The sequence below is a fragment of the Rhinatrema bivittatum genome, chromosome 5, assembly GCF_901001135.1.
Source record: "Rhinatrema bivittatum chromosome 5, aRhiBiv1.1, whole genome shotgun sequence".
NCBI lineage: Eukaryota > Metazoa > Chordata > Amphibia > Gymnophiona > Rhinatrematidae > Rhinatrema > Rhinatrema bivittatum.
In genome coordinates this window covers 350,979,651-350,999,745 of record NC_042619.1, presented here as the reverse complement: position 1 = coordinate 350,999,745, position 20,095 = coordinate 350,979,651, and the positions used below count along the sequence as shown (strand labels likewise).

Genomic DNA, 20,095 nt, shown 5'->3' with positions numbered 1-20,095 from the left:
ATCTGAGTGAGAAATGAGACTTTCTAGGAATCGAGGGAGGTCAAACATCTCTTGCCACTCAAGGTGTATGAGGAGATGCATTTTCTATCTGTGGACTGAGTGGGAACTGTGATTTATTTTTGGGTCTGCTACTATTGAGAAAACTTGGTTGGGTTTTTTTGGGGGGGTGGGCGTTTTCACATTTTTATATTGCTGGACTTTTAATTTAGTTTCTGATTTTATATTTCACCTTGCGTGACTGGTCAGCTGCTTCAAAAGTGGATTATATTCCGGTACTCATTTTTCTGATAGACGCAAAATGGGAGAAAACCTTCAGTAACTAGGCCCGTAAGTTTGTGCTTGAGGCAGTGGCGGGTGAAGTGACTTGTCCCAAGTTCACAAGGAGCAGCAGCGGGATTTTGAACCCCTTGGGCTTCACAGGTTTTCTGCCTTTTGATTTGTTTTTAGTGAAACTACTTTACATTTGGGAACTCGGCTCATGGTGCGTGGGCGGGGGTTTTGTTTTCTTTTCTGAAAGACTGAGCTTTACAGGTTCACCTGCAAACCCCATCCTAAAATAGGAACCAAATGCAGACCCTTCGGGCTTCGCCAACTGATGCCCCATTTCCTCACTAACGTTCCCAGCTAAAGTCTTAGAAGCTTCCGTTTTAAGACAACTGTCGCAATACTTCGAAGGCGATCATGTTTTAGACCAGTATCAATCTGGCTTTTGACAGTTTCACAGCACCGAGACTGTTCTCTTCTCCAGTGCTGAGGATTTCATTCTGATGTCTCATATATCACGGTAATTCTGCTTGACGTTACGGAGGCATTTGATACACGCAACTACGCAATCCTTCTTTCTCGTCTTTCTGACATAGGAATTTCTGGTTTGGTGCACTCCTGCTTCAGTTCCTTCCTATATAACCGCTATCAGCAGGTAACAATTGGTTACGTTTCATCTGCCTCACTCCTCCTTTGACTCTGCCTTAACCATGGATAATCGGATAAAAGCCGTGACTCATTCCTGATCTGCAAAACGGCGACTCTTCAGGCATCGGAAACCACTATTAGAATCCTCAGATTTTTGGTTACTCCTACAGCCACTAATTCATCCCACCCTAGGCTACTGTAACTCTCTTTACTCAGGACGTCCCCCAATATTCAATTAAATCACTACAACTGGTTCAAAACGCCACTGCACAGCTACTGTCTGGTACTCAATGCCGTGATCGTCTCGCCCCGGTTTTGCAAAAACTACTTTGGTTGCCAATTCAACAGCGAATCCTACTCAATAATGTAACCTCTCCCTGGACTTGATCCACCTTAAACTCTATACCCCTTCCAGAATTCTGTGCTCTGCCTCACAAATTCTATTAGATATACCGTCAACTCATCGTGCACGCTTTGCATCAAACCGAGAAAGGGTCCACATAGATGCTGGACCATCTATGTGGAATTCCTTGCCAAACAAATGTTTGAAATAAATAACTTGTCCCCCATAGCAGATCTGGTTTTCCACAAGCTGCACCAAGTTGTGACACAGTTTGGAGTCCCTGAAGTGTGTATAATCCCTTATAAAAATGGGGTTATACACAGAGCCTAAGATCTGATTGTGTCCTTAATGTGTACCAAGCATGCTGCCCTGGAAAAAAAGGTTGAATGGCTCCTCTTTTCTCTATGTTCCAGCTTCTAACTTCCCTCTGTTCCCTGCACAGGACGGGACTGGATTAGAGAGCAGAGTAACTCTTTTTTGCTCTGCTCTGACTGCAGGCTGTCTGGGGAAGGGAGTGGCTGGTGCAGGAAGCAGAGGATTGTTTCCAGCTGAGTGAGATTAAGCACAGCTGAAGGAAGTAAATATTCAGCAAGTCTGTTGGCCCCAGATTTTCGCCACCCTTGGGCCAGGCCTAGTGTACCTCATGAGAAGCTTCTAGGAAAAGTAGAAAGTCATGGGAGAGGTGGAGATGTCGTTTTGTGGATTACAAACTGGCTAAAAGACAGTATTTATTTATTTAACACTTTTATATACCGAAATTCATGTAGAAAATTACATATCACTTCGGTTTACAGAATAACATTAACTAGCATGTAAGAATGCTTTTACATTTAACAAGGAAAGAATAACTTGGAGCCATGGAACAGGGTCAAAAAAACAATTAAATAATAGGATTTTTTCTTGGGGCCAGAGATTAACTGGCTGAAGGTCTGTGAATCTAGAGTTAACTAAGGGTCAAGGGTCAAGAGTAGGATTAAATGGACAATTTTCTCAGTGGAGGGGGGTGAGCAGTGGAGTGCCTCAGGGATCTGCACTGGGACCAGTGCTTTTCAATATATTTTAAAATGATCTGGAAAGAAATATGACGAGTGATACAAAATTGTTCATAGTTAAATCACAAGCAGATTGTGATAAATTGCAGGAAGACCTTGTGAAACTGGAAAATTGGGCATCAAAATGGCAGATGAAATTTAATGTGGATAAGTGCAAGGTGATGCATATAGAGAAAAATAACCCATGCTATAGTTACACAATGTTGGGTTCCATATTAGGTGCTACCAGCCAAGAAAGAGATCTAGGCATCATAGTGGATAACACATTGAAATCGTCGGTACAGTGTGCTGCGGCAGTCAAAAAAAGCAAACTATGTTAGGAATTATTAGGAAGGGAATGGTGAATAAAACGGAAAATGTCATAATGCCTCTGTATCGCTCCATGGTGAGACCGCACCTTGAATACTGTGTACAATTCTGGTCGCCGCATCTCAAGAAAGATATAGTTGCACTGGAGAAGGAACAGAGAAGGGCTACCAAAATGATAAAGGGGATGGAACAGCTCCCCTATGAGGAAAGACTAAAGAGGTTAGGACTTTTCAGCTTGGAGAAGAGACGACTGAGGGGGGATATGATAGAGGTGTTTAAAATCATGAGAGGTCTAGAACGGGTAGATGTGAATCGGTTATTTACTCTTTCGGATAATAGAAAGACTAGGGGGCACTCCATGAAGTTAGCATGGGGCACATTTAAAACTAATCGGAGAAAGTTCCTTTTTACTCAACGCGCAATTAAACTCTGGAATTTGTTGCCAGAGAATGTGGTTAGTGCAGTTAGTATAGCGGTGTTTAAAAAAGGATTGGATAAGTTCTTGGAGGAGAAGTCCATTACCTGCTATTAATTAAGTTGACTTACAATTAATAGCAGTAGCTATTTTCTATCAGTAACATGGGATAGACTTAGTTTTTGGGTACTTGCCAGGTTCTTATGGCCTGGATTGACCACTGTTGGAAACAGGATGCTGGGCTTGATGGCCCCTTGGTCTGACCCAGTATGGCATGTTCTTATTGGCAAATTCTGTCCTGTGTACATTGCTTGTGGTATCTGCAAATATATCAAAACACTGCTTTTGAAAATCTGGCTCTGTTTATGAGACTCCCTGGGGAATGCAAGCCATGCCCAACTGGTGGGCAGTAGATTTGGCTTTACCTGCAGCGCTACCTCTGGCAGTCAGGTCACGCAATGGGCAGGACTGTTGCCTAACTTTGTATTCCCCAAGGCTTTCACGTTAATCCAAGGAAAAATAACTTAAGAAAAAACAACAGCCTCTTGCACAGCAGTAGGATTAGATATCCTGTTTTGTCAGAAGAGAACAAAATTAATATCTGGCTACCTGCCTGTGTTACTGAAAAGGCCTTTCTTTAACACAGTACCGTGCATGGTTATTTTTTTTTTCATCAGAATCACTCGGCTCTCCGGGTCGCCAGATGGGGATGTGTCATCCCCATCTGGGTTTCTATAACTCCCTAATGAATGAAGGTACAGACGGACAGACAGAGGTTTGTTTGAATTTCGCTCAGCAGGGAAGACAGGCAGTCTGAAAACTAACCCCATTCAGGTTAGCCCTCTTGCTTCCTTCTACTTTCAGAAAGTTTTGGCGGCGTGAAGCAGGGCTTTCAGGAACGGCATCGGAGCTGAACCATTTTTTTTTTTTTAAGAAAGCCTACAGTACTTGATGGGTCTGTTTTTTAACTGGTGAATACTAATGATATAATTCAGGGGCAGAGCTGTGCCATGTGAGTTTGCCAGGAAAAATCCGATTTTCCCCAGATACGGGGGAAAATGGTCGATTTTTTTTTTTTTCCCCTCGTAAATCTGTGGAAAATCCAGAATCGATCTGTAAAAATAAAAAAAAAAAACCAAAGCGATTCTGAAAAATATAATGAAAACCTCTGAATTGTCTGAAGATATGAAGCTAATTTCGGGAGATTGGACCCAAGATCTGGAAAAATAACCCCCCAAAACATTCAGACTTGCTTGTAAGTTTGAAATGTTTTCAATTTTCACTTTTTTTTTTTGGAGAGTAACTTTCCAAAGCGATGGTGCAGGTAGAGCCGGGCTTTGCTCCTGGAGATGGCGCGTTCTAAACGTGCCGGCTCGATTCTGCGGGTAAACGTACGCGTGCATGTCCTCTTTGCCCGTAGGCTTACCCGGACTGAGCAGACGCATTCAAGGGGGGTCATCAGTGGGGAGAGATTTGGACTTAGGCACGTGGTTCTGGATTTTCTAAAGATTGCCCGTAAAATGAGCTGAACGTTTTCTGCAGGTGTAATTGTATGCGGGTAGCTCTGATGAAGAAGAACATAAGAACATAAGAAAATGCCATACTGGGTCAGACCAAGGGTCCATCAAGCCCAGCATCCTGTTTCCAACAGTGGCCAATCCAGGCCACAAGAACCTGGCAAGTACCCAAAAACTAAGTCTATTCCATGTAACCATTGCTAATGGCAGTGGTTATTCTCTAAGTGAACTTAATAGCAGGTAATGGACTTCTCCTCCAAGAACTTATCCAATCCTTTTTTAAACACAGCTATACTAACTGCATGAACCACATTCTCTGGCAACAAATTCCAGAGTTTAATTGTGCGTTGAGTAAAAAAGAACTTTCTCCGATTAGTTTTAAATGTGCCCCATGCTAACTTCATGGAGTGCCCCCTAGTCTTTCTACTATCCGAAAGAGTAAATAACCGATTCACATCTACCCGTTCTAGACCTCTCATGATTTTAAACACCTCTATCATATCCCCCCTCAGTCGTCTCTTCTCCAAGCTGAAAAGTCCTAACCTCTTTAGTCTTTCCTCATAGGGGAGTTGTTCCATTCCCCTTATCATTTTGGTAGCCCTTCTCTGTACCTTCTCCATCGCAATTATATCTTTTTTGAGATGCGGCGACCAGAATTGTACACAGTATTCAAGGTGCGGTCTCACCATGGAGCGATACAGAGGCATTATGACATTTTCCGTTTTATTCATCATTCCTTTTCTAATAATTCCCAACATTCTGTTTGCTTTTTTGACTGCCGCAGCACACTGAACCGACGATTTCAATGTGTTATCCACTATGACACCTAGATCTCTTTCTTGGGTTGTAGCACCTAATATGGAACCCAACATCGTGTAATTATAGCATGGGTTATTTTTCCCTATATGCATCACCTTGCACTTATCCACATTAAATTTCATCTGCCATTTGGATGCCCAATTTTCCAGTCTCACAAGGTCTTCCTGCAATTTATCACAATCTGCTTGTGATTTAACTACTCTGAACAATTTTGTGTCATCTGCAAATTTGATTATCTCACTCGTCGTATTTCTTTCCAGATCATTTATAAATATATTGAACAGTAAGGGTCCCAATACAGATCCCTGAGGCACTCCACTGTCCACTCCCTTCCACTGAGAAAATTGCCCATTTAATCCTACTGTTTCCTGTCTTTTAGCCAGTTTGCAATCCACGAAAGGACATCGCCACCTATCCCATGACTTTTTACTTTTCCTAGAAGCCTCTCATGAGGAACTTTGTCAAACGCCTTCTGAAAATCCAAGTATACTATATCTACCGGTTCACCTTTATCCACATGTTTATTAACTCCTTCAAAAAAGTGAAGCAGATTTGTGAGGCAAACCTCAGATGGGCACAAGCTTCCTGCTCCCCTGCTGAATATTCACTTAAGTAACTGAAATATGGTGGTTTCCCCACTGTTCACTGAGGCCAACCTAACAATAGAGCAAATACACACTATTGAAACCATACTTGGTCAGGGCATATATGGTGAACTAAGAAGGAAAGCACACAAAAAAAGAAGCAAATAAGAAATACAAGGGATATCCTCCCCCCTGATGAATATCAACTCTCCTGTAATCTCATCCTGCCTAATGTTACACTCCTACTAATGAATGTTCATTCATTATCAAAAAAAAAAATCCCACTGATAAATGATCTGTTAGAGGAATTAAATCCTACTATCTTCTGCATTTCCGAAAACTGGTTGAATGACAAAGATAATGTACTCTTAAATCAAATGGATCAACCCAACTATTATGGCTTTCACTTCCCCAGACATAAGTGTAAAGGTGGGGCCTATTAATAATCTGTAAAAGAGATCTTAGACCCTCAAAGTACAGATGAATTCACCCTACGAGGTGGCTATACTAAAATCACCACAACCAAACATAGGATTGGTCTATTGCCCCCTGGAATACTTCAAAAGGACTGGTCACCTTTAATGAAATTTATTCACCAAAGCGTTTCCATCACCTGACACTATGATAATTGTAGGTGACTTTTACCTACATGTTGATAAAACACCAAAAGCCACAGCATGCAAAATCTTTTTAGATACAATGGAAGCAATGGGATGGTCAGTTTGCAAATAACCCCACTCATAAAGCAGGACAGATACTTGATCTAATATTTGCCAACCACAACAATTGTCTAATCAATACCTCCCACAAAATTATTACCCTGGTCTAATCACCAACTAATAAAAGCAAACACAACACTCCTCAATGCAAAGCAATGAAACCAATAATAACCAAACCTTCACATTCAGAGAGAAGATAAAACCAGATGTACTTGAAGAATCAATAAAAAATAAGATAACTGATTTAATTCAAAACTAATACATCCTCAGCCTTTCTCCTGAGAAAAAATTGTCAATGGCATTGCAGATAACCTAAGCCCAATACAGACAAAAATGGTCCAAAATGAACAGGATACTTCTAAACTAAAGAAACCATGGTACAACGAAGCGTTAAGAGGAAGCAAACACTGAGAAAATCTGAGAAACGATGGTGAACATGCCCATCTACAGAATCCTTAGGAAAATACTGCGAACAAATCAACAAAGCAAAAAAAGAGTACTATGAAGAACAGATTAATGGGGTAATATTTAATTACAATTACTCTTTGAAACCGTTAAACACGTAATCAAAGACCCATCCTCCCCCATCTCAAGTAACTACAACTTCACAAAGAATACCTGCAACAAATATGCCACCTCATTATTAGATAAAATAAATACGTTAAAATCCCAATTCTCCACTTGCTCGCCAAACGAAGAACCTGAAGAAAAACTTGGGCAGACTAAAGGGAACACATTCGTCATAATACCTAAAACTGAAATAAATCAAATCATCACCAAAATTGCCAGCTATCCAATCCCAGCAAGTTCCCTGAAAATAGTACACAATGCAATCACTCCAGCAATTGCAACCATAGTTAACTACTCACTCTCAGAAGGTCTGGTCCCTTGTAGAGCAAAACAAGCTGTGATCAAACCAATCCTAAAAAATAAAAATGGCAGAATTGACGACTGGGGAAAATTGTAGACCAATATCAAACATCTTTTATCACAAAAGTCCTAGAGAAAGCAGTATTAACTCAATTGGAAAACCACCTAGAAGACAATGATATTCTATACCCAAACCAATTTGGATTCAGAAAAGATCACTAAACAGAAACCCTACTCATATTTTTAACAGACCCTATACTACAGGGATTGGACAATAATGAATCTTATTTCCTGCTTCTAATAGACCTAAAAGCAGCCTTCGACAGTGGACCACACCCTGCTTTGCCATTACTAGGTGAGAAAAAACTGAAATAGACGGAAGGGTTGTCAAATGGTTCTCTTCCTTCCTAGCTGAGTGGACATTCCAAGTCAAACTGAGCAGCCACATGTCTGACACCTTCCCTATCGATATCGGTGTAACCCAAGGTTCAGCCCTATTGGCAACACTTTTCAACATGTATATGCTTCCATTGTGTTCACTACTAGCAAATCTAGGAATCAGCTTCTTCTTATATGCAGATGACATAAGGTTCTACATTCCTCTCGCCAAATCAATCGAAAATATAGCGGCAGCACTCTCAACATACATGAAGGCAATACAGCAAGAGCTGACGCAGCTTAAACTAACATCAAGCACAAATAAAACTGAGATTGTACGGCTAAAGAGAAACTCCTCCACAGTTATACCGCCACCCCTAGACCTGGGTAATTTTCAGATTTCACTCTCTGAACAAAGTTTGAGACTTGGGAGTACAGACTGATGAGAACATCACAATGAAAAAGCACATAAACAAATTTAAAACTGGATCCCCCAAACTGAGAATACTGCATCCGTTGAAACCACTGCTAACATTCCAGGATTTCCGCACTGTTACAAACACTGATTTTCTCAAATATAGATTATTGCAACTCCCTATTACTAGGCCTCTCTTCAGGACTTGTAAAACCACTACAATTACTACAAAATGCCTCTGCAAGACTCCTATTAGGGGAAAAGAAATTCGACCACATCACCCATCACTGACAGCGCTGCACTGACTCCCAGCACAAGCCAAAATCCAGTATCAAGTACCAAATCTAACTTCTAACATCATCGACGACAGAAACACCTGCTTAATAGGTCTATATCTCCAACCGTACACATCGCAGCCAACTCTAAGATCGCAAAATAAAGGAGTATTAAACTGTACCATCAACGTGAAATGCACATCTAACACAAATAAGAGACAGAATGTTTTCCATAGCAGTTCTCCAACCTGTGCAACTCTCTACCAGAGTCGCTACGTCTGCTAACAGAAAGAAAGAGGTTCAAACGTGAGCTGAAAACATGGCTCTTCAGAAATGCATACAATCTAACATAATACATCAGTAAGCAGAGAACTACAATATAAAAAAAAAACCAACAAAACAGTCAATATAAAAAGAATGAACAATAAAGAATGAGTGAAACAACTCCCTGACTAATACATAAAAACTATTGAAACAGAAATTATGTAGCTTGATGTACTATATAAACCCTATTATTAACATGTTTGTTTGTTTTTTATTTTCTCTTTATTGAATTTTTAATTTTACATCAAGAAAATTCTTGAGCTGAATAAACGTATACAATATTATAAGTAAAATAACAATCTTCTTCTTTAACTAAACATATCAGCACAGGAAATATATATATATATATATATATATATATACTTATACGTTTTGGGGCAGATTTTCAAAGGCTACGCACGTAACCCAAGAAAATCTGCCCCTGCGTGCGCCGAGCCTATTTTGCATAGGCTCGGCGGAGCGCGCAAGCCCCGGGACGCGCGTATGTCCCGGGGCTTTTGAAAATGGGCGGATCGGGGGCTGGTGTGCTGGCAGCCAGCCGGCAGGCGTAACTCCATCAAGTAAGGTAGGGAGGGGATCCAAATAAAAAAGTTCCCTCCAAGGCCCCTCCGATTTCGGAGGGGCCTTGGAGGGAAACGGGGAAAGCCATCGGGGCTCCCCTCGGGCTCGGCGCGCGCAAGGTGCCCGTGTGCGCACCCCCTTGCCGCGCGCCCTGACCCTGGATTTTGTAACATGCGCGCGGCATAAAGTAAATTTGTGAAAAGGTGACAGAAGAGTGGGAGCAAAGTGAAGGAGTTTCATCCCCGCAGAATGCTCCACTGACCCGTCCTCCTCTGTTCCCCTCCCCCCCTCTGACCATTTGGACCCTGCCCTGGAAAGCTCATGCCTCAGCAGATCGGTGTCATTTTTTTTGTTTCCCTCCCGGTGCTCCTCTTCTCGTTCCTGCACGCCCCAGCAGGGTCCTCCTTAGGCAGCTGCCCTTCTCTGCAGGTCTGGTTCAGCCGTCCCTTCCCGGGTTTCCCACCCCCTCATCTGCATGCTGGAAGCCTCAGATCACCTCCCTCGCTTGCATCTCCTCCCTGGAGCTGCTCCTGCCTCCTCTCCCCCTGCAGCCCTTCTCCCGGCCCTCCAGGACCAAAGCCAGCCCCCACGTGCCCTGAGCCCTAGAAGCTCAGCAGTCGCAGGGGGGGGGGGAACTTCCTTGCCCTCGGTTTGGAAACCGCAGAGATGAACTGCTGGTCTCGTGCGGGCGATGACGGTGGGGGGGGGGGGTGTTTTTTTAAATTTATTTTTGTTAACGAGGGGGAACAGCGTTCATCTCAGTGCAAGCCCTGTCCGCAGCTCAACTCCATACGGGAAGTGCCAGATTTTTAAGAGAGATTTTCACCCTATGATACCGCGTGCCACCCCAGTCTTCATTTCCAGGAAAAGTACCTCATTCACTCTTACGACTTCAGGGCTGCAAGAAAACGGGCAGATACCATCCGATATCCCCTTTTACAAGCACCCCTCCAGCAGTTCTCTCATCCTCCTGTCCCTCTTAGCCTTTCATCTCCGCTGCACCTCCGGAGGGCCTGTCTGTCCTACTCTGCTGCTGCTCTCTGGTCCCCCTCCCAGCCAATGGACAGCAGGAGGAGACAGAAGCAACTTCCTTCCTGCCCTGCGCCATAGGGTTCTCAGCTCCCAATCTGCAGGAGAGAATACCTAGGGGGGGGGGGGGCGCTCAAGCACCCACAGCGTCGGCGCCTATGGCTGCAGTTAATAGGTTTTTAAAAGAAAAAAAAAACCCACCCACCACCTTCACCGCATTGAGACCTAAGTGACTTCTAGGAATAGCTGCCCACGTTGGCAGTTCACCGAATTGCTACGAAAAGTTGAAGAGAACCGACTCCCAATCTTGGCAGTTCACCGAATTGCTACGAAAAGCTGAAGAGCGCCGAGCTTTCCAGGAGATCCTCGGGGGCAAAAAAAAAAAAGGAAAGAAACACTCGCACAGTTCATTAATCACTGTCACTTTGCCACTAATTTAGGAGCTACTGATCCCGGTGCCAACCAGCGGTTTGCTTGCTCAAGCTTCCTGTTAATGTTCCTAACAATATCCATTTTTCCAAGAACTTGAGTTTAGTTAATGAGGTTGCAGAAACGAATGTGGGGATTGGTTAGGACAGCAGTCCGCTGCCTGTTATTAGTTCATCTCGGTTCCATTACAGATAAGCAGGCAGTGCTTCGACATCCGCTGTTAGGGGGAGAAACGCTGCTAATTTACTGCCACCCAGTGGAACCTGAGGCTCGTGATGGAAGTTTAGGCTTTTGAATAGTGCCAGGTCTGCTCCTTGCTACCTTCCTTAATCCCTACCATGATAAAAGATCAGGAAACCGCGCTACCTGCTGAGAAGCAGCCAAGAAAGCATTATGAAAGAAAGCCAAGCAAAAGAAAAAAAGAAAGATTTTTCGTTGGGTTTAATTAAAGGAATTACCACGGTTAAGACGCGGCTTTCATGATCAGCTAAGTGAGGAGGTAATTAAGTGGAGGAGGCTCTTCTGAGGGATATCTGCGTTGGAAAGCGCTCTTGCAAAAAGGGATGTTCTGCTGGTTCGGTGGTAGTGCTGCCATGCGACAGGGCTTCTCCACGCTTCTCCTTAGGCTGGCCGGGGATGCTGCAGAGATGGCGCTCACAGCCTCTGGGGGGGAGGGCGTCTCTGTCATTGCGCAGTGGGGACACCTAATGGCCAGACTGAGAATGCACGCGTGCCAGATTCCGACAGGGAGCCACGGTTTCTGGCCCCTGGCCAAGGAACTGCTGCTGTCATATTGTGGGAATTCTAAAAAAAAAAAAATATATATATATATATATATATATATATATGTACAAAAACATTATTTTACTGGTTTTAAATACTTCTGGTTAAAAAAATATATTTACATATATTTATGAATGGACTGCTGCTGAAGTGCGGTCTCGTTAACAAAAACACAGCCCGCATTGGGTCCCTGAGACAACTTCTTGTGATGGCAGAAGTCGCTTGCAATGTCTTATGAACTGTGAATACATTCCTAGGGTGGATGATCTTGCAAAGGTTTAATGTCTGCTGGATATATTGTTTTGTTTAATTCACTTTTGGGACATTCATATTTCTGGACTCTTTTTTTCATATTCCATTGATGTCAGATGATTCTGATTATCCCTTCTCCGCCGCTGAACAGTACTGGCGGGTCGCCAATCTGTGCACGAGCCACTATTTAGAGGATGATCTTTATAAATTAATTATTTTGTGCAATCTAGGAAGTAGTTCTTTACAAAATACTGTGTATTTCTGCTTCAAAAGTAAATGCATGCATTTCCAATGCCAGAAAACGCTTACTTCATCTATTTTTTATAAGCCCACACACATATATTTTAGGCACACAAAGGGCCGGATTTTAAAAGGGTTACGCGCATAAGTTATGCGCGTAACCCTTTTAAAATCCTCCTTGTGCGCGCCGAGCCTAAGACCCAGGGCTTCGCAAAGGGGGCGTGTCGGGTGGGCGGCGTGAATGTCAGGGCGGGGTGGGAGGCATGTCAGGGGCGTGATGCTGGCCCGGGGGCGTGGTCGAGGCCTCTGGACCAACCCCTGGGTCAGGTGACAGGGTGCCAGCAGCCCGCGGGCACGCGCAGAGTTACACCTGTCTCTGGCAGGCGTAACTTCCACAACAAAGGTAGGGGGGGTTTTAGATAGGGCCAGTGGGGTGGGTTAGGTAGGGGGGGGGGGGTAGAAGGAAAGTTCCCTCCGAGGCCGCTCCGATTTCGGAGCGGCCTCGGAGGGAACAGGCAGCGCGCGCAGGGTTCGGCGTGCACAGGTTGCACAAATGTGCACCCCCTTACGCACGCCGACCCTGGATTTTATAAGATATGCGCGGCTACGCACGTATCTTATAAAGTATGCGCGCACGTAAATTTATAAAATCTACCCCAATATATATATAGCGTCCGCCTGATAACCATGAGGTAGAGGCAGGTTTTTTGTTTTTTTTTTTTAAAGAGTGCGCGTATACCATTCTGAAAATACTTAATTGTACACATACTTGAGCTCACCAATTTACTGATATCTCCACCGGTTGACCTACAGCGGGGATGGCAGACTCCAGTCCTCGAGGGCCACAAACAGGCCAGGTTTTCAGGATATCCACAGAGAATATGCATGAGAGAGGTTTGCAGGCACTGCCCTCCATTGCATGCGGAATTTATACGGATTTGTTGAGACCTCCCACCCAAAAACTGCAGACAGAAGACAAATCCAATTTCTAATTGCACTGGTCCATTAGCAGGCGTAAAAATGTTCAGACAGTTGGGTAATGTATGAGCCTCTACATCTTATAAAATGGCAGCTTGCATGCGTGCCTCTGAACCCTGCCCTAGAACACCTTCCCATATGTGCCAGACTGCAAATTTGCACCTACTGTTGAGATTTATAAAATGGCACGCACACGGGTACATGCCAGTTATGCTTAGAAGCTGTTTTATACAAGCAAAATCCGTTTACAAATTCACTCCACTAAGGGCCTGAATCACAACTGTTTTCCCTATAGTCGCAAATAAGAGGAAAGCCTTTGTGAAAGAGACCCTCATGAATGCATTTTCAAAGGGGTTCTGCCCAGAAAATTAGTACATACGCACCCACTCCTGTATACGCTGTTGTGTAAACATGGAGAGTGCATGTGCTTATTGCTGGACTTGCACACCTACCTGTGTAAAAAAAAGGGGGCGTTCTGGGGATGGGGCCCAGAGGAACACACGAAAGTAGCGATTTTACAAGGGATTTACGAGAATACATTAGACCGCCTTATTCACGCGCTTGTACGCCTGCTAATTAACTGATATCAGACTCATCCGTTCTCTGCCATTCCTGGGTGGGAGGTCTCGAACTGGATTTCAAGAACGCATGTATAAATCGGGTTTGCACGTGCATGTTATAATTTTTTTCGCCCGTAGAATATGCACGTGTATATTTTATAAAATAGGCAAAGTCCGCGCTTTCCTCACTTTGTAAATCTTGGTGCACGGCTAGACTTGCGTGCAGGCCTGCGTTTGTCAGGAGGCACACTAGACCTGTGCCTATGGGGGCAGCAGGCCGGCTGAAGATTTACTGCCTTCCAACTGCAGCCCCTCCCGTCCAGGCAGGGCTGGTGCAAGGGTAGTAGGCACCCTAAGGAAACCTTCTTCCTTGTGCCCGCCCCGGTCAAGGCCCCAGCACTGGCCCCGAGCTCATTCACTCAGACATTCCCCCCTCTCTTACACACACTTAGGTTCCTTTTCACACACACACCCTTACACAGGCTCCCTCTGTCTGTCTCTCTCACACTAACACCAAGGCTCTCTTGTACACACACACAATCCCTCTCACTGACATGCGCACAAAAACAGAGGTGCCGCTCGTGGTCCGCTATTTGTGGCTCACCGAGCAGGATGGGCGCTGCTCGTGGCTTGTAGAGCAGGACTATGCACCCACCGCACAGTTGCACCCTCCATTGCCTCAGGTGCAAAGATTGTAAGCCCTCTGGGGATAGGGAAATACTTGCAGTACCTGAATGTAATCTGCTTTGAAGCGCTGATAAACAAACGTGCGAAAAGCGGAATATAAATCTAAATAAATAAATAAAGTACTAGGGTACGTCTCTGCACCTCCTTTTAAGCACATGTATGTTCTAGTGCAAAGCGTTTTTGAAGGTTATCCTTGCAATCTTTAAAAGCGATTAAACTCCTAATGCGTGGGGAGAAGGCTTTCAGACGCAAGGAGGCTGTTGCATCCTCCAGCTAAGAGATTATACGTTTCTCTCCGTCCCTCATCAAATACAGGACGTACTAGAATAGCCAAGAACTACAGCTTTATAATATCTGACCCTTAACTTTAAGAAGCTGGGAGGGTGTTAGGTGTTTTCTATTTCACTTACAGTCTAGGATTCTGTATTGGGTAGAGTGGGGTGGCCAATATTTTTCACCTAATGATTCATGCCAGGTTTTGCCAACTACTACCCCCATGGGATACCTTTGAAGCAGCTGTTGGGGGAGAGATTATAAAGCTTTAGGGCTGGAAGGAATAAGCTGAGGAGGGGGATGTCCTGGTGCTTCACGGGCAGCAACGTGCACTGCCAGGCCCGAGATTCCCGGACCCCGGATCCAACAAGGCTGGGGGTTCTGCAGAGGCGCACAGAGCCCCCCCCCCCCCCCCCCCCCCCCCGGAAGATGAGGGAGCCACACCTCAACACCTCGCGAACCTGGACTGAATCTGGGAGAGGATACAAAACAGAGGGACGCGCCAGTGTCCCTAGCGCCTCCTGTTGCCTGTTTTTACCGCCGGGCCTAATTTGAATAGTGAATCGCGCGCACAGGGAGAGAGAGTGGCCTGTGCGCGTGCCGGACTTTAACTGTACCGGCCCGAATGTGTGGCTACTCTTCCAGGAGAACCTCTGAGACCGAATGAAGCCTCGGTGCTGCTTCTCTCTGCTTGGCAGTCACCTTCCCTTCCCTCCCCGGAGCCCAGGCCCATCAGCTCTGCCGCGTGCCCAGGGCACACTGTCCCCCGCCCGAGGGGGGAATCGGAACTTGCATCCATGGTTTGTCTTCCACCCATAATAAAGCAGCTCAGCAGTAGCCGGGCAGCTAAGGCTCTGCTCCTAACTCTTCATCACTAATTGCATTCACAGCTTTACAGAAGAGACGGTCCCTGCTCCCAGGAGCTTACAGTTTGGCCAAGGTACATGGGAGGTTTTAGGACGTTTATTTTTCACAGTGACAGGACTGAAAGTGACGAGGCTAGGATGGGGTGCAGCAGCTATTCTGAATCTATTAGGCTCGCCTCTCTAATAGTGCAAGAGCTGTTCCCACCGTGACAAGTCCGGCGCTCATTGCCCCTTGGGTGTGGAAGGAGTCTTTCCCTGCAGACTGGCGACCCCTAGTGGCCGGATTTAAGGCTCCAGCCTGCAGGGTTTCCACAGCCCCCACCCCCGGTCTGTCGCTGGAAGCTGGGGTGGGGAGAGAAATATGAAACGGGGGAAAAATCAGCAGCTGGTTTGAAAATGAAGATCCCAGCCCAAGTTGCAACGGAGCTGGAAGCTCAAGGCAGCAAGAAGCAGCTGCCGGGTATAGAAAAAAAAAAAAAGATCCAGCATGATTAAAACATTTGCATTTCTAGAAAAAACAGTGGTGCACCCTCCTGGCTTTCGCTCGGTTGCTTGAATTCTGCTTGCACAGGGAGTTCGGGTGAGGCCGCTCCCTCTTTCGCCGGCTTCCCGCAGAATGAGCGAAGTGCAGCGCGCGCGATGTACAAAGCGAGCGGTAAGTCAGTCCGAACATCGCTTATACCCCCCCGAGCTCGCCGCCACCCCCACTACCAGGCAGCGGGCGCTTGGGAGCGTCCGCATTGCCCTCCCGGTTCCACAAAAGATCTTTTTTTTTTTTTTTTTTTTTTTTTTAATCACGGGAAAACTCTGCAAGCGCAAGGAGCTCAGCTTGCGGTTTTCCTGCTCTTTCATTCTGATTCCCTTTTGTGATCCGACAGCAGGATTCAGTCGTAAAGCCCCGGCGAGAGCTCCTAGAGTGAGATTGCTTTCTGGGCAAAGCGGAATATACAAAAAAACAACCTGTGGCATTTGCTAATGACGTGTTCTCCTCCATTTTTTTAAAAAACCTGTAAAGCAATGTCAAAAATAATGTAACTGATTTCCCTTTTTCAGTGGGAAGGGACAGGGGCTGTGGACCAAACATTATATCAGGGAATAAATGCTCACATACCAAAATTGCCATCTAGTGGTCAACTAATAGTAGTGCATGCACACTTTTTTTTTTTTTTTTAAACATTTCCCAAAGCCAAACCCATGGATAACACCCAGGTTCTCCCCCACCCAGAGCCTTTTGTACTCCCACCCAGGCATGCCACAATGCTGCACGAGTAATTTGGGAGGAGGGGTGGGGGGATATGCCCCCTTCCTATTACCGGTTATGGTTCTTAGACATTGGTTGAACGGGTGGCATGGTGGGGGGTATCCAAGGTGAAATGCTACCTCGGGAAAGGGCCGACTAGATCCGCTCTGTGAAGGAATTGCCTCTCCTTTACTTCACAGACTAACCCCGGGGTCTGTGTAACGCCGTGCAAGCTGGTGAGCCCAAACCCTGAGGGTACCGAGGTTCAGCCTGTCAGCAGGGGAAGTGTTTGGCACAGTTCGTTTCCACAGGTTTATTTGTTCAGTTAGTTTCTTCTGTTGCACGAAACTCGGCAGCTGCAAGTCTCTTTCCCTTGCAGAGCTCTGTGGAAGACTCTCAAGCAAAAGCATCCAGACCTAGCCTCACGGTGGGCTGCGGTTCTTACCCCCATGAGCTTATTCCCCCTGGGATTTCCAGCAGCATCTCCCGTTCTCCAAACAAAGGTCCCCCTATTTATTAAGTATTTTTCCCATAGACACAAAATAGGAGAAGATGTTTAGTAAGACTATCGGTCGCCCTTGGTAGAGGTAATGCTAAAACTCCCATATCGTGGAGAATGTTTACAGAGCACCCTCAGGTTCTTGCTAGACGCATTATTTGTAGGCTGAGAAGAGCTAGAAGCAGGGCCGTCGGCAGGGATGGCTGTGACCAGTGGCTGCCCAGGGTTTCCCAGTACACTCCAGCAGCAGCAGCACAACCTCCACATCTCCCGCATTCACTGTTGTACAGCCGGACCATCAGAGGGGACCCTAGCCGACAGCGTCATCTGACGGCCTCCCTCCCCGCAGCCGTCCAGAGAACACCCCCCGGGCACCTGTCCAAGCTGCCGGTTAGGCCAGCCACAGGCCAGGTGAATAGGCCGGCAGCTCTGCCCTCAGAGATGTTTCACCTCTGCGTCCTCCTACGCATCTCTCAGCTCCTCTGAGGCATCCCACTGCATCCAGCCTCTCAGGTACTCTGATGTCATCACCGCTCAGGGAACGGGGTACCCCTGCCTTCGGCGCACCCAGTCACCCTTTCGTGCCAGGGTTACAGAGAGCGGCATGAGCTCCATTTTTATCAAAAGTATGAAAATAACTACATTTGTTTACAAGAAAAGAGGTCCGTCGTGTATGAGGGGATATACTTAGTAGCCCCCAGTCTCCTGAGATTCTGGAGCCGCCTCGCCGGCCTCATAATTTTCATCTCGCCGCAGAACAGACGCGCCGCCGCAAAACACACGTACCAGTTGGTCACCCCCCCACTGTGGAACCAATTAAATTGTCTGGCAGCATTGTGTGGAAAACAGTTGCTCCCTCTTCCCTGCTGTGCCAGAAGCAATATGCCCTACTGCAGGTTGATTAGCTCTCTTATCCAATCACGTGCTCACCAGCAGGAAGGGATGCCAGTCAGCCTAACTGGCAGAGGGAACTGAATATCAAAGCAAGAATACAGCATCTCAAACCAAAAGGACTCCCATTCTGGATCACTGCCGGTATTACTGCTGGCACCTAGTGGCCATAAGGGAGAACTGCAGGCTTTCATCCCTTCACTTCTCCGGCTGCTTCTACTTTTGCTGGATGTAATTTTTTGATACTATTAAATGCATGCAGATGTGTAATAATTTCTGTTTTCAAGTATATTTTATGTATTGAATTTTATTTATTTATTTATTTATTTATTTGCCTTTTTCCCTTCAGCGGGTTTTGCCACCCTTTATTCTCACCAAGCAGGATATACAGGCAGCTTGGGAGACCTTCGTTGGTCCAAGGGCTAGAGGGTCACCTGCTTTGCGATGCACCTCGCCAGCCTGGCAGAAGCTTCTGGTGAAGGCTCTTCCATTGTGAATTAAGCACCAGCTTTGGTTATTCTTGCTGTGGTGCCAAAGCCCAATCCATCTCCTTCTGCCACTATATCAGCCTCCACTTTAGCTTCTCCTAGTGCAATGTAGTGCCACGCAGTTTATAAAATACTGCATATTTCTGCCCCAGAAGTAAACATGCGTGTTTGTAATGCAGGAACACACATACTTTCTCTATCCATTGTGTAAAAATATGAGTGTGTGTGTGTGTGTGTATATATATATATATATATATATATATATATATATATAACTTAACCAAATACAGAGTAAGAAGTATATTATTAATTTAAACTGTATCGGGAAACTTGAACTCAACTGAAATAGCCAATACAAGTTAACTATATCCACTGTTGTAGACGCATATAGTACTGTTTAAATTAGACTTATGCAATTTTGACCTTCATAATAGGCATCATCGTTATTGCTTACGCGTGTATCAACTCTGCCTTATATTTAATCATGTGGTCAATTCAGTTCTTTCTGAGAAATGATGTGTTGCATTTTTTGAGACGTTTTTTATGCATTTAAAATCAACTTCATAAAATTATCTTGTGCTAAAATTCAGCACTTATCTTATATCTTTCACTCGATCCGTATCTTTAGATATCTTGCTGTGATAGGCAAGAAACAGATGACCCAACACTGGACCGTGTTTTGGACTGCTGCCACGATTTTTCAGTCCTTTCTCAAGGGTTGAAGATTTTTTGGTTCTTAGTCCATATTACTATGGCCTCACAATGGTGACCTGGCAGCAGTCCGAAACACGGTCCAGTGTTGGGTCATCTGTTTCTTGCCTATCACAGCAAGATATCTAAAGATACGGATCGAGTGAAAGATATAAGATAAGTGCTGAATTTTAGCACAAGATCATTTTATGAAGTTGATTTTAAATGCATAAAAAAGTCTCAAAAAATGCAACACATCATTTCTCAGAAAGAACTGAATTGACCACATGATTAAATATAAGGCAGAGTTGATACACGCGAAAGCAATAACGATGATGCCTATTATGAAGGTCAAAATTGCATAAGTCTAATTTAAACAGTACTATATGCGTCTACAACAGTGGATATAGTTAACTTGTATTGGCTATTTCAGTTGAGTATATATATATATATATATATATATATATATATATATATACATACACTCATAGGGAGGAGGAATAGTCTAGTGGTTAGAGTAGACTATGGACCAGGGTTCGGTTCCTGCTGTCACTCCTTGTGACCTTGGGCAAGTCACTTTACCCTCCATTGCCTCAGGTACAAACTTAGATTGTAAGCCCTCTGGGGATAGGGCTATACCCGCAGTACCTGAATGTAAACCGTTGTGTTATCTCGATTGAGATCGAATGTCGGTATA

At 45.0% G+C, this 20,095-nt stretch overlaps 1 protein-coding gene across 4 annotated transcripts in view; it reads left to right on the top strand.

Moving 5' to 3' along the window:
• EDAR (ectodysplasin A receptor) overlaps nt 1–20,095 on the top strand; it is a 182,100-nt gene that overhangs the window by 52,375 nt on the left and 109,630 nt on the right. The window contains exon 1 of one of the 4 annotated variants that reach the window (XM_029604593.1): nt 15,967–16,245. The exons of the other annotated variants lie outside the window; for them this stretch is intronic. Coding sequence (XP_029460453.1) covers nt 16,207–16,245 — 39 coding nt within the window. The 5' untranslated portion in view covers nt 15,967–16,206. Of the gene's footprint in view, nt 1–15,966; nt 16,246–20,095 lie in introns of those variants that run through there. 4 annotated transcript variants of the gene reach the window in all.